We start from the raw sequence: 10,288 nt of genomic DNA, 5'->3' as shown, positions 1-10,288 counted from the left end.
CCCACTGACCCCCCCAGCCCCATTGCTGGTCCCACAGCCAGCCCTTGCCCTACTGACTCAGCCCCACTGCTGAGCCCCAGCTCTGCCACCTCCTGCACCCACAGGCTGGCAGCTCCCACCACGGTGGCCCAGGGAGCCCACTGTGGGGCCACCCGGGTGCACACAGGGCCCACGGTGTGGGGCAGAGGCCAGGCGCTCTTGCTCTGTAACTTTATTCACACAGGGGGTTGCCTCATAGCCCCCACCTTGCCTGCTGCTCTGGGCGCACATGGGAGGAGGTGGGGGTCTGTGCCTTTCCGGAGCATCACTGGCAGGTGTTGTAGATCTGGACCTGCTGGTTGATGGTGGCCAGCACTTCCCTCATCCTGGCCTCCAGCCCTCCCAGCTGGGCTGCCTTGGCGTCCAGCACCCGCTCGTTCCGCTCGTACGCCTCCTCCAGCGCTGTGGGGGACATGGGTCAGCCTCACCCCCCGCCACCGCCATGCCCTGGCCCACCATCCCAGCCTCACCTCGTAGCCGCTGCAGCTTGCCCTGGGCGTCCCGGAGCAGCCCAGCAGCTTCATCCCGTAGCTGCTGTGCCCAGCTGCCTGCTTGCTGCACGCCCTGTGCCCGGTGCTGCACCAGCTCCTGCGCCGTCCAGTACCGGTCCCGCAGCGGCCCCTCCAGCACCTGCCAGGAAGCAGAGCTGGTCAGCAGGACCCCCACGGGACCCCCGCCCCCCCTGCTCACTCACCTGTTTGGCCTCGCCAGCTCGGTCCCGTGCAGCGCTGGCTGCCTCCTGGGCACGTGTGGCTGCCAGGCTGTTGTTGGCACGTTTCACCTTCAGGGCATCCGTCTGTCTGTCCAGGAGCCCAATCTGCTCCATGGCGCCTGCAAGCTGCTGCTCTGAACTCGCTGTCTGAGCCTGCATCTGGGTGACACGGGGGATGGGCACAGTCAGCGTGCCACAAGGTGGGGATGGGTCCCTGCCTGACTTGGTGAGGCCGAGATCACAGGGATGGGAACTTTACCATGCCAAGGGCTCTCTGGCTGTGCTGGATATCACCGGCAGCATGGTGCAGCGCCTGCTCAGCCATGCCCTGGGCTTGCCGTGCCTCCTCCAGCGCCTGCCGCACTGCCTCGGCCGTGCCCCGCACCCCCTCTGCCCGCGACCTGCAGCCGAGGAGCCACGACCTCAGTGCCAGCCTGGGCTGGGCGTCCCCAGTAGGGCTGTGTCCCCATGTCCCTGGGCTCACCTGCCCCGCTGGGCGTCCTGCAGCAGCTGCCCAGCCTGGCGCACGTCACCAGCCGTTTGCTCCAGGATGGCATCCACGCTGGCCAGGCTGCGCACCCGCGCCTTGATCTCCTCAGCCAGGCGATGGATCTGGGCCGGCGCAGCAGGGAGCGACAGCTCCAGCACTCGGCTGGCTACCACCTCGATGCTCTCGGGGTCGGCCCCCTCCTCTGCGGGCAGGAGCTGTCAGTGTGTCCCAGCGGCACCCCAGGGTGAACCGAGGGGTGCTGGAGGGCAGCAGGGAGCCATTGGGAGGGAGCGTAGGGGAGGGTAAGGGGGGCAGGGGATGGTTGCGTGCGCACGAGATGGTTGGGGCAGGCACCATGCAATGCAGCGTGGGGCAGGGGCTGTGCCTGGCTGGTACAGCCCACACGCAGTGCAGGGACCATGCAGTGCAGTGCGGTGCAGGTGTAGTGCAGGTGCAGAGCCACACAGTGCTGGGCAGGAGCAGCCAGCACCCCCAGCACGCTGGCACTCACGGCTCAGGAAGGCCTTGACGTGGCTGATGAGCTCCCGCAGCTCCTTGTTGGAGCTCTCCACACGGGTCCTGGTCTGGTTCGCCTTGTCCAGGGCTGCCTGCGCCTGCAGCCGCGCCTCATCAGCCTTCCCCTTGGCCTCGGCGACCTGGGCAGGGACAGAGATCCTCAGATCCCAAGAGCAGGAGCATGGCTGTGCCGCCTGCTTCCACCAGTTTTCACGTGCCACGCACCTTGTGGGAGAGCTGAGCCACGTCACTGGTGGCCCGCTGCAGCTCCTCCTGGGCATGGCGTGCCCGGTCCAGCGCGCTGTCAGCTGTGGACACGGCCCCACCGCAGCTCAGACCCCCACAGCGCCGTCCCCCATCCTCATCCCGGCACCCAGCTCCGCCACAGGGGCTCTCAGCACAGGGCGCGTCTCCAGCCGCACCGCAGACCTGCGAGGCAGTGTGAGCTCAGGGCAGCTCGGAGCTCCATCTCCCCAGTCCCTTCCCCACATGCCACCTTCTCGTTGAGCGGGTGCAGGCTCAGCGTCCTCGCCCTCGCTGCTAGGTCCATCAGTGCTCGCCGGCTGGCTGCATTTTGGCGGTTAAAGTCATCCCGCTGGCTGGCCAGGAGATGCTCAGTGCGGTGCCGGGTGTCTGCCGAGGTGCTGACAGGGCTGGGCACAGCACGGGTGGAGGCATCCGCGTGGCGCTCAGCCTCCCATGACTCCCGGTGGGACTGGCAGATACTGTCGTAGGCACCTGGGGATGGCAGGGGCACCATCAGAGACCCTTGTCCACAGCCCCGGTGCCCCAGCCTGGTTCTCTGGTGCAGCTCACCAAGGAAATTGGAGGTCTTGAGGGTGTGCAGCCGCCGCTCCAGGTCCTGCAGGCTGTGGTTGAGAGCACGGGCGCCCCGGTCCACCGCACTCAGCACGTGGCTGGCGTTGAAGTTGGCATCCTGGGTGGCAGTCAGCTCCCCCTCCAGCCGTGTCAGCCTCTCGGTTGCCTCCTCGATTTGCCTCCTGCAAGGGAAGAAGGTGACAACCCACCCCCCACTGCCACCTTGGGAGCTGTGCCCCGTGCTGGGTGCTCACCGCAACCCCTCCATGGCATGCGTCAGGTGGGCAGCAGTGGTGGCAGTGGCATTGCGGGCGGCCACCGCGTCACGCACAGTGGCCAGGCTCTCCTCCAGTCGCCGGAAGGTGCCCTCGAAGGCGCCGGCGGCCCCGGTGTGCTGCAGGATACTGGCCCGCTGTGCCAGCGCCCGGGTGCGGGCAGCCAGGTCCTGCACCACCCGGTCCCAGTCCCCAAAGCAGGGATGGCAGGGCTGGCAGGTAGGGAAGGTACCAGCAAAGCCTCGGGCGCACTGGTCGCAGCGGACTCCAGAGATGCCGGGCCGGCACTCACAGTGGCCGCTGCTGCGGTGGCACTGGGCATTGGCGATGCCGCGGGGGTCACAGTCGCAGGCTGTGGGGAGAGCCAGGTCAGGGTCCTGCAGGGCTTCCCATGGCCCCGCCACCGGCACGGCTCTCACCTCGGCACTGCTGCCGTGGGTCGCCCCAGTGGTGCTCCTGGCAGTCAGTGCAGGTCCGGCCTCCAAAGCCCGGCCGGCACGAGCACTGCCCCGTGAACTGAAAGACATGGCACAGCCGAGGTTGGCACCGCTGCAGCGCGCCCCCAGCCCCATCCGGTCCCCCTGTGCCCTTGTACCCATCTCACCTGGTTGCAGGCGGGTGTCAGGGCGTGCTGTGGGTGGCAGGCGCAGGGCTGGCAGCCCTGCCCGCTGCCCAGGTTCCAGAAGTTGGGGCTGCAGCGGTCACAGTTCTGGCCCTCCACATGGGGCAGGCAGTGGCACTGCCCGCTGCGCCTGTCGCATTGGCACTGCTGGGGCCCGCAGGTGCTGGGGTCAGTGCCCAGCGTGTTGCAGGAGCAACCTGGAACCAGGTGGGTGTTGAGTGTTGAGGGGACAGGATGAGGACTGGGACAGGATTGGGTGTTGCAGGTGGTACAGGAACACGAGCAGGAATGGGACGGTGATGGGTGAGGGTGGAGACAGGATAGGGACAGGACAGGGCAGGGATGAGGAGGGGACAGGATGGAGATGGAATGCGAATAGCATGAGGACCACTGTTAGGGATGGGATGGAGATGGGACAGGGACAATGTGAAGACAGAGATAGGATGAGGATGGGATGGTGACAGAGCAGTGGCAGTGGGGACGGGATGGCAACAAGGATAGGAATGGGCATGAGATGAGGGCATGGATGGGATGGGACAAGATGGGCATGGTGGCAACGATGGAGATGGGGCCACATTGCCAGGGCTGGGCAGAGGAGAGAGCCCAGAGCAGGGCAGGGCTGCAGGGCTCCCACAGTGCCGTGCATGAGCAAGGGCAACTGTGGGCACGCTCAGTCCCCGTGGACATGTTGGGCCATGGAGGCAGGTCTTGGTGTGACTGTTTGTACTCACGTCTGCAGCTGTGCCGCATGGCATCCCCATAGTAGCCGGGCTGGCACTCAGCACAGTGTGGCCCTGCCGTGTTGTAGAGGCAGCGCAGGCACTGCCCTGTGCGCCGGTCGCACGCCTCTGGGTCCGTCATGTCGATGTTGTCATGGCACTGGCAGGGCTGGCAGTGCCCGCCGGGCTGCAGCGGGTCCCCGTAGTACCCAGGGGCGCACTCGTCACAGCGGGGACCTGCTGGCACAAGCACTGGGCAGTGCCTGGGGACAGGGGACCCCTGAGGCCACCAACCATGCTGCGGCGGGCACCTACCTGTGTACCCAGGGCTGCAGTGGCAGACGACCTGCCGGGAGCGGCTATCCTGGTAGCAGGAGGTGGCAAAGTGGTGGGAGCTGCCAGGCCCCTCGGGGCAGGGACAGGGCCGGCAGTGCTGCCCGGAGCCCAGCGCCGGGTTCCCAAAGTGCCCAACTGCACACCTGGGGGCAAGTGGTCAGCAAGGGCTGGGGCTGCTGGCAGCACCCTGCTCTGGCCCGGGCACACACCCCACTCACCTCTGGCACCTCTCGCCGTCTGTGTGGTCACGGCAGCGCAGGCAGCTGCCCGTCCGGGGGTCACAGTCCTCAGCATGTCCGTTGCACTGGCAGGGCCGGCAGGCAGGGAAACCCCAGTGGCCAGGCTGGCAGCGGTCGCAGCGCAGACCGTGGGCACCCTCGCGGCAGGAGCACTGACCTGTGGTGCTGTCACAGACGGTGCTCACCGACCCCTCGCTGCTGCACTGGCATGCTGGAAGGCACAGCACCAATGGCATTTGCCCCTGGGCTGCAGAGGACATCCCTCCCCAGCATCCCCAGCCCTGAGGTGCCCATGCTCCTCTCCAGCCTGGTCAGGACAGCCCTGTGGCACCCACCTCGGCACCCGCCAGGCCCGAAGCCAAAGGTTCCCGGGGAGCAGCGGTGGCAGCGCCGTCCCATGACATTGGGTTTGCACTGGCACTGCCCACCCTGGGGCTGGCATTCTGCGCTGAGCGAGCCCTGGGGGTCGCAGAGGCAGGCTGTGGGCAGAGAGTGGGGTCAGTGGTGGCAGCTGCCACGAGGTGAACGATGGGATATGGGGCCATACTCACGCAGTGCCCCATCATGCAGGATGGCTGAGAGGCTGTGCAGGAGGCTGGAGCAGGGCTCAGCTACAGGTGAGGGTCCTGCGGCGTGGAAAGGCTGGGCGCAGCGGTACCGCTCAAACGTCTTCCGGCGCTCCATGGCGCCAGGGTCACCCGCAATGAACATCTCCAGTGAAGAGTAACGGGGCAGGAGCACCAGCTAGGGGGAACAAGCCAGTGGGACATCATGGCCATCTCTCCTCGTGTCCCCTACACCCACATCCCGCTCCCCTGTGGGTTTGCTGTCCCCTGTCCCACTTCCCAGCCACCTCTCACCGAATCAATGAGCACGCTGGCGGTAGAATCCTGCTGAGCACCAGCACAGCCCAGCTCCAGGCGGAGGGTGTAGGAAACGCCCCGCTCCAGGCAGATGGGCTGGGGCAGCACCACATACCTGGGGGGCAAAGCAGACCACAGGCAGCTGAGTGCCTCCTGTGAGCCCTCACGCAGCTTGGTCCCAGTGAAGCACTTACCTGGCACCAGAGGGGAGGCTGGTGGAGAGCTGGTCATCAGCCGGGATGGTGTTTCCGCAACGGCTGCTGGCAGAGACGGGGCTGGGGCGCAGCACCCTCACCCTCACTTCCTGCCAGGGCTCTGGGTGCTGTTGGCAAAGAAGGAGCTCTGCCAAAAAGCCTCACCATCTAGCACACTTCACAACCACCTCCCAATTTGGCGCTACATCCCACCGCAGGCTTCACCACGCTGCTCACCTGGGGCTCGTAGCGGATGATCACGTCATACTCAGTGGAGAAAGGCACATCGTTTACATGAAACTCCACCCAGCCACCTTCCAGCATGCGGGCAAAGCCTGTCCCCGTCCAAGAAGCCGGGTGGTCCGGGGGAGGCTCACGCTCCACCACTGAGCCCTGGTGTAAGGTGGGCTTGTGAGATGGGACTCCAAAAATAGCCTTGGCTGGCAGGTACCCAACACAGAGCCACCCGCTGCTCTGCTCTGCCTGATGTCACCGCAGGGACATCTTTGTCCCTTACCTGATGCAGACGACCATCCTCAGCCTCATAGGTGTAATGGTCCAGGTTGATGCGGTAGAAGCCGGGCTCCACCTGGCCACACTGCCGTCCCACCACATGGCTGCGGCACCGGCACTGCCCTGTCTCCACAATGCACCTGGTACCCCAGTTGCACTGTCAGCCCCAATGCCAGCAGAGATGTCCCTTGCTCCCTGCATCCCCATGAGGACTCACAGGTTGTTGTGGGCACCTCCTATGTCGCAGTTGCATGACCGGCAGCCCTGGAGGTCATGGCTGAGCCCCCAGTGCTCGGGCTGGAGAAAGTAAGAGTGTCAGGGAGTGCCCGGCTGTGGTGCTGTGGCCCCAGGCGCCCTGCACAGCTGCCGAACACCGGGCACGGGCCCTGGCACAGCCCCACTCACCAGGCACTGGTTGCAGTTGCGCCCAGTCACCAGCCGCTTGCAGAAACACTTGCCGCTGACAGGGTCGCACCGGCTGCCCTCAGCCACCGTCCCGCGGGGGTCACACTGGCATCCTGCACAGAGAGCCAGCAGCGTATGGTGGGGCTGAGCCATGCACCCAACCCCAGTGGGTGCTGCCCCGATACTTACGCTGGCAGCCGTGCGGGTTGGTGGCACTGAGGCCGAAGAAGCCAGGTTTGCAGCGGTCACAGCGGGGACCAGCCACGTGCTCCTTGCAGCGGCACTGCCCTGCGATCAGCCCCCGGGCTGGGTCGTCGGCGCCGTCGCACAGCCCACCATCCAGAGAGCCCTCGGGGTCGCAGTCGCAGGCTGGGGACGCATGAAGGGTCAGCACCCCAACCCCCCAGCTGGCCCTATGCCACGCACTGCCCGCACCAACCTCGGCACACCGCAGGGTCCCGCAGGTCCTTGCTGGGGTCCCTGTAGTAGAAGGGCTTGCAGAGGTGGCAGCGGCGGCCCATGGTGTTGTGCTGGCAGTCATCACACACGGCCCCGCTGGTGTTCCCCGTGGACAGGAAGACAGCCATGTCGAAGTGGCATCGCCGCGAGTGCTCGTTGCAGTTGCATCCTGCGGGGACACAGCCATGGCACGGCATGCGGCACCCAAACCTCCCCACACCTGGCAGGCAGTACCCCCAGTGCCAAACCTCTCCAGCTCTGACTCCCGTTGCCCCAGTTTGCAGCACCCTAACACCAAACCTCCTCAAACCACAGCCTGTAGCATCCCAACCACCCCCCCCAGCGAGGCTGCAGGATGCCACTGCCCACTCAAACACATCCCAGTGTGCAGCACTATAAGACCCCTAGCACAGCACTACCAGTGAGCCCTGGCACCAAGACCTCTGTGCCAGGAGCCAGTGCTGGCACGGGACACTCACGGCGGCAGGCATTGGTGCTGGAGCCCTCGGCTGGGCGCCAGGGCAGGTCATGGTAGAAGTCCTCACAACGCTCACAGTTTAGTCCCTGTGTGTGGTGCTTGCAGACGCAGCGTCCGTGCACCTGCCAGGATGCCATGGTGAGGGGCTGCAGGACTGGGCAGCGCAGCCACCCAGCTCTGGCAGGGATCAGGGGGCCAGCTCGCCTTACCATGCCGTTGGTGGTGGCAGGGGCCCCACCGAGTGGGGCACACTCAGAGGCGTGCCCGTAGCAGAAGCAGTTCCCACGCATCACCAGCTCATAGAGCGCATAGTAGTACTTCTCCCGGATCTCCCGCCGTGTGTCCAGCAGGTCATCCCCCAGTGTGTGTAGCTTGGTGAAGTTCACCCGCAGGTTGGTGACACGCAGCAGATCTGGAGCAGGGAGAGAGCAGCACCGGTACCGGGTGCCCGGCTTGTCCATACGTGGCTCGTCTCTGCCAGGCTCGGCTGGGGTGGGCTGTGCATGGCACGGGGCTGTGGGTGGCTTTGGCAGAGCTGGGCACGGTTCGGATCGCCTGTGCACAGTTGGGCTGTGCATGGCATGGGGTGTCCGTGCAGGGCTGCGCACCATCATCTCAGCTCTGCAGGCCTTTCTCTGGCATGGCTTATTGGCACAGAGTGGTGCGTGGTTTGGCTCCCCTGCACGTGGCTGCACGTGGCCAGGCTGGGCTGCAGGGGTTCAGCTCCAGAACACGAGGCTGTGCATGGTAAGGCTGTGCCATGGGCCCCCAGGAGGTGTGAGCTGTACCACACCAGTGCAGAGCACACACCCCAGGCAGGGGCACCTTCCCGGGTGTCGAGGCACTCACTGCTGGGGAATGTGCCCAGCGGATGGCTGTGCCCAGCGGATGCAGCCTGGAGGCCTCAGCAGGACAGGACGGCTCCCCCGGGACTGCAGCTTCCCAGCAGCCCTGCCCTGCAGATTCCTCTCGTCCTCTCCCAGCCTAAATTTAGCTCTGACTTATTAACCCACTGCATCCTGTGCCCAGCCAGACTCCTCTGCCCGTCCGTGACCCCATCCCACACCACGGCCGCCACTCAGCACTGGGCTCAGCTCTGGCACAGCCACCTTGCTTTGCTCCCCATAATGCAGCCCAACCTTTAGCTTCTCCCACGCAGTGGGGCGCAGGAGGGGCCCGAGTCCCTGCAGGCTGGATCTGGCCCTGCCCCAGCTGTGGGGCTCAGCAGGGAAAGAGCAGCCAAAATAGCTGTGACCAAAATAGAGCAGCCAGGCGGGAGCCTGGGGTGGGCGACTCACCCTGGATGGCGGGGCTGTAGGGGTCCCGGATGGGGATGGCAGGGTCCAGCACGCGGTAGATCACCTGGGGGGAAAGGAAGGGCAGTGAGGGGAGGGTGGGGGGGTCCCCCAACTCTCCCGTGGTACTACCGGGGTCTCACCTCCCCCTCGGTGGAGGGCTCGATGTCAGAGTAGCGGGACTCGCAGACAACGTCGTCGATGCGACGTGGGGGCCCACGAGGGACATGGGGAAAGGCAGCAGCGCAGTCATAGGCAAAGTAGCGGTAGACCTTCCAGCTGTGTCCAAAGTCAGCGGAGCGCTCCACCAGCATGGCCGCAGGGCGGAAGGTCTACAGGACACCCAGCTGAGACGGGGGGCAGCCCCAGACCCCATCCCATGCCGTCTTAGCCCGGGTACGTGTTTGCTGCAACTCACCTTGAAGGTCATGATGAGGTGGGTGAAGTGGAACTCGGCCTCCAGGTCCAGCTGGATGCTGACATGCTCCACGCCTGGGGACGGCACATGTAACTGTGGGGAGTACCCACCTGCAAGTCTCCATGGCTCATCCCCCGAGCCGGCCATGGTCCAGGGGCGCGGCCGCGGCCGCTGGCTGAGTCACTCTTCCTCAGCGTGGGAGGAAGGGAAGGAGAAGCCCCCCGGGATGCCCTGCCACCCCCGCCTGCTCTCACCATTCTCCGACTGCCACCAGGCTTTCTTGGGGCGGGGGGCGAAGGTGGTGACCACGTTCTCGATGCGGTGACTGTTGGCATTGGTGCGGGCATCATAGGGCCTCCGCGAGTCGCACACGAAGCACTTCTTCTCCTCCTGAGAGCAGGGGGCTCGGCAGCGTGTGTCCCCATCCCCGTCCCATCCCCCTCATCCCCATCCCTGTTCCACTCACCTGGAGGTGGCTGACTATGCAGTAGGGCTGGGGTCTGTGCAGCCCACAGGTGGAGGTGGTGCTGAGGCGGGGGGCTCGCCCCACCAGCAGGTCCCCGGTGGCCGGGTAGCAGCTGCCACGGGTGCAGCCATGGGGGGGATCCGGGGCTGTGCCTCCCACCAGCCCTGCGGGGCAGCAGGCGCTGAGCGGCTGCGGGACACCCCGAGATGGGGTGGGGGGCTTGGCCCGACCCTGGCCCCCACCGCTGCGGAGGGGGGTCTCGGACTCACCAGTCAGCAGGGGCAGCAGCAGGAGGGCAGCGGGGCTCCGCATCGCGGGGCGCAAAGGGGACGCAAGGGGGGTGCAAGAGGGGGTGCAAAAGGGACACAAGGGGGGTGCAAAGAGAATGCAAAGGGATGCAAAGAGTGCAAAGAGGGTGCAAGAGGGGACA

General features: G+C 65.9%; 1 protein-coding gene across 1 annotated transcript; it reads right to left on the bottom strand.

The window, feature by feature from the left end:
* Positions 1-179: 179 nt before the first annotated feature.
* LOC104063657 (laminin subunit beta-2) lies at positions 180-10,275 on the bottom strand. Its single transcript, XM_054076362.1, has 33 exons — positions 10,128-10,275; positions 9,859-10,022; positions 9,647-9,782; positions 9,393-9,466; positions 9,118-9,306; positions 8,978-9,041; positions 7,889-8,091; positions 7,681-7,801; positions 7,182-7,370; positions 6,932-7,111; positions 6,743-6,855; positions 6,555-6,634; positions 6,342-6,477; positions 6,062-6,217; positions 5,825-5,952; positions 5,628-5,745; positions 5,319-5,511; positions 5,103-5,246; positions 4,747-4,978; positions 4,508-4,671; positions 4,205-4,429; positions 3,456-3,670; positions 3,271-3,367; positions 2,831-3,203; positions 2,574-2,758; positions 2,254-2,495; positions 1,983-2,186; positions 1,753-1,897; positions 1,236-1,443; positions 1,011-1,152; positions 734-910; positions 510-669; positions 180-441 (listed from the first exon to the last, which is right to left on the bottom strand). Exons 1-33 carry the CDS (start codon positions 10,168-10,170, stop codon positions 305-307), a joined length of 5,337 nt encoding a protein of 1,778 aa, XP_053932337.1. The 5' UTR covers positions 10,171-10,275; the 3' UTR covers positions 180-304.
* Positions 10,276-10,288: the final 13 nt, after the last annotated feature.

This window comes from Cuculus canorus, chromosome 11 (genome assembly GCF_017976375.1).
Source record: "Cuculus canorus isolate bCucCan1 chromosome 11, bCucCan1.pri, whole genome shotgun sequence".
Lineage (NCBI taxonomy): Eukaryota > Metazoa > Chordata > Aves > Cuculiformes > Cuculidae > Cuculus > Cuculus canorus.
This window is presented reverse-complemented; position numbering and strand designations above follow the sequence as displayed.

Bases quoted from the DNA above. Each gene is read 5' to 3' on its own strand.
- LOC104063657 (XM_054076362.1), bottom strand. From the start codon at position 10,170: ATGCGGAGCCCCGCTGCCCTCCTGCTGCTGCCCCTGCTGACTG. The intron at 9,783-9,858 runs GTGAGTGGAACA...CCCTGCTCTCAG, and splicing joins GCATAGTCAGCCACCTCCAG to GAGGAGAAGAAGTGCTTCGT. The intron at 9,307-9,392 runs GTGAGTTGCAGC...GGTGTCCTGTAG, and splicing joins ACCTCATCATGACCTTCAAG to ACCTTCCGCCCTGCGGCCAT.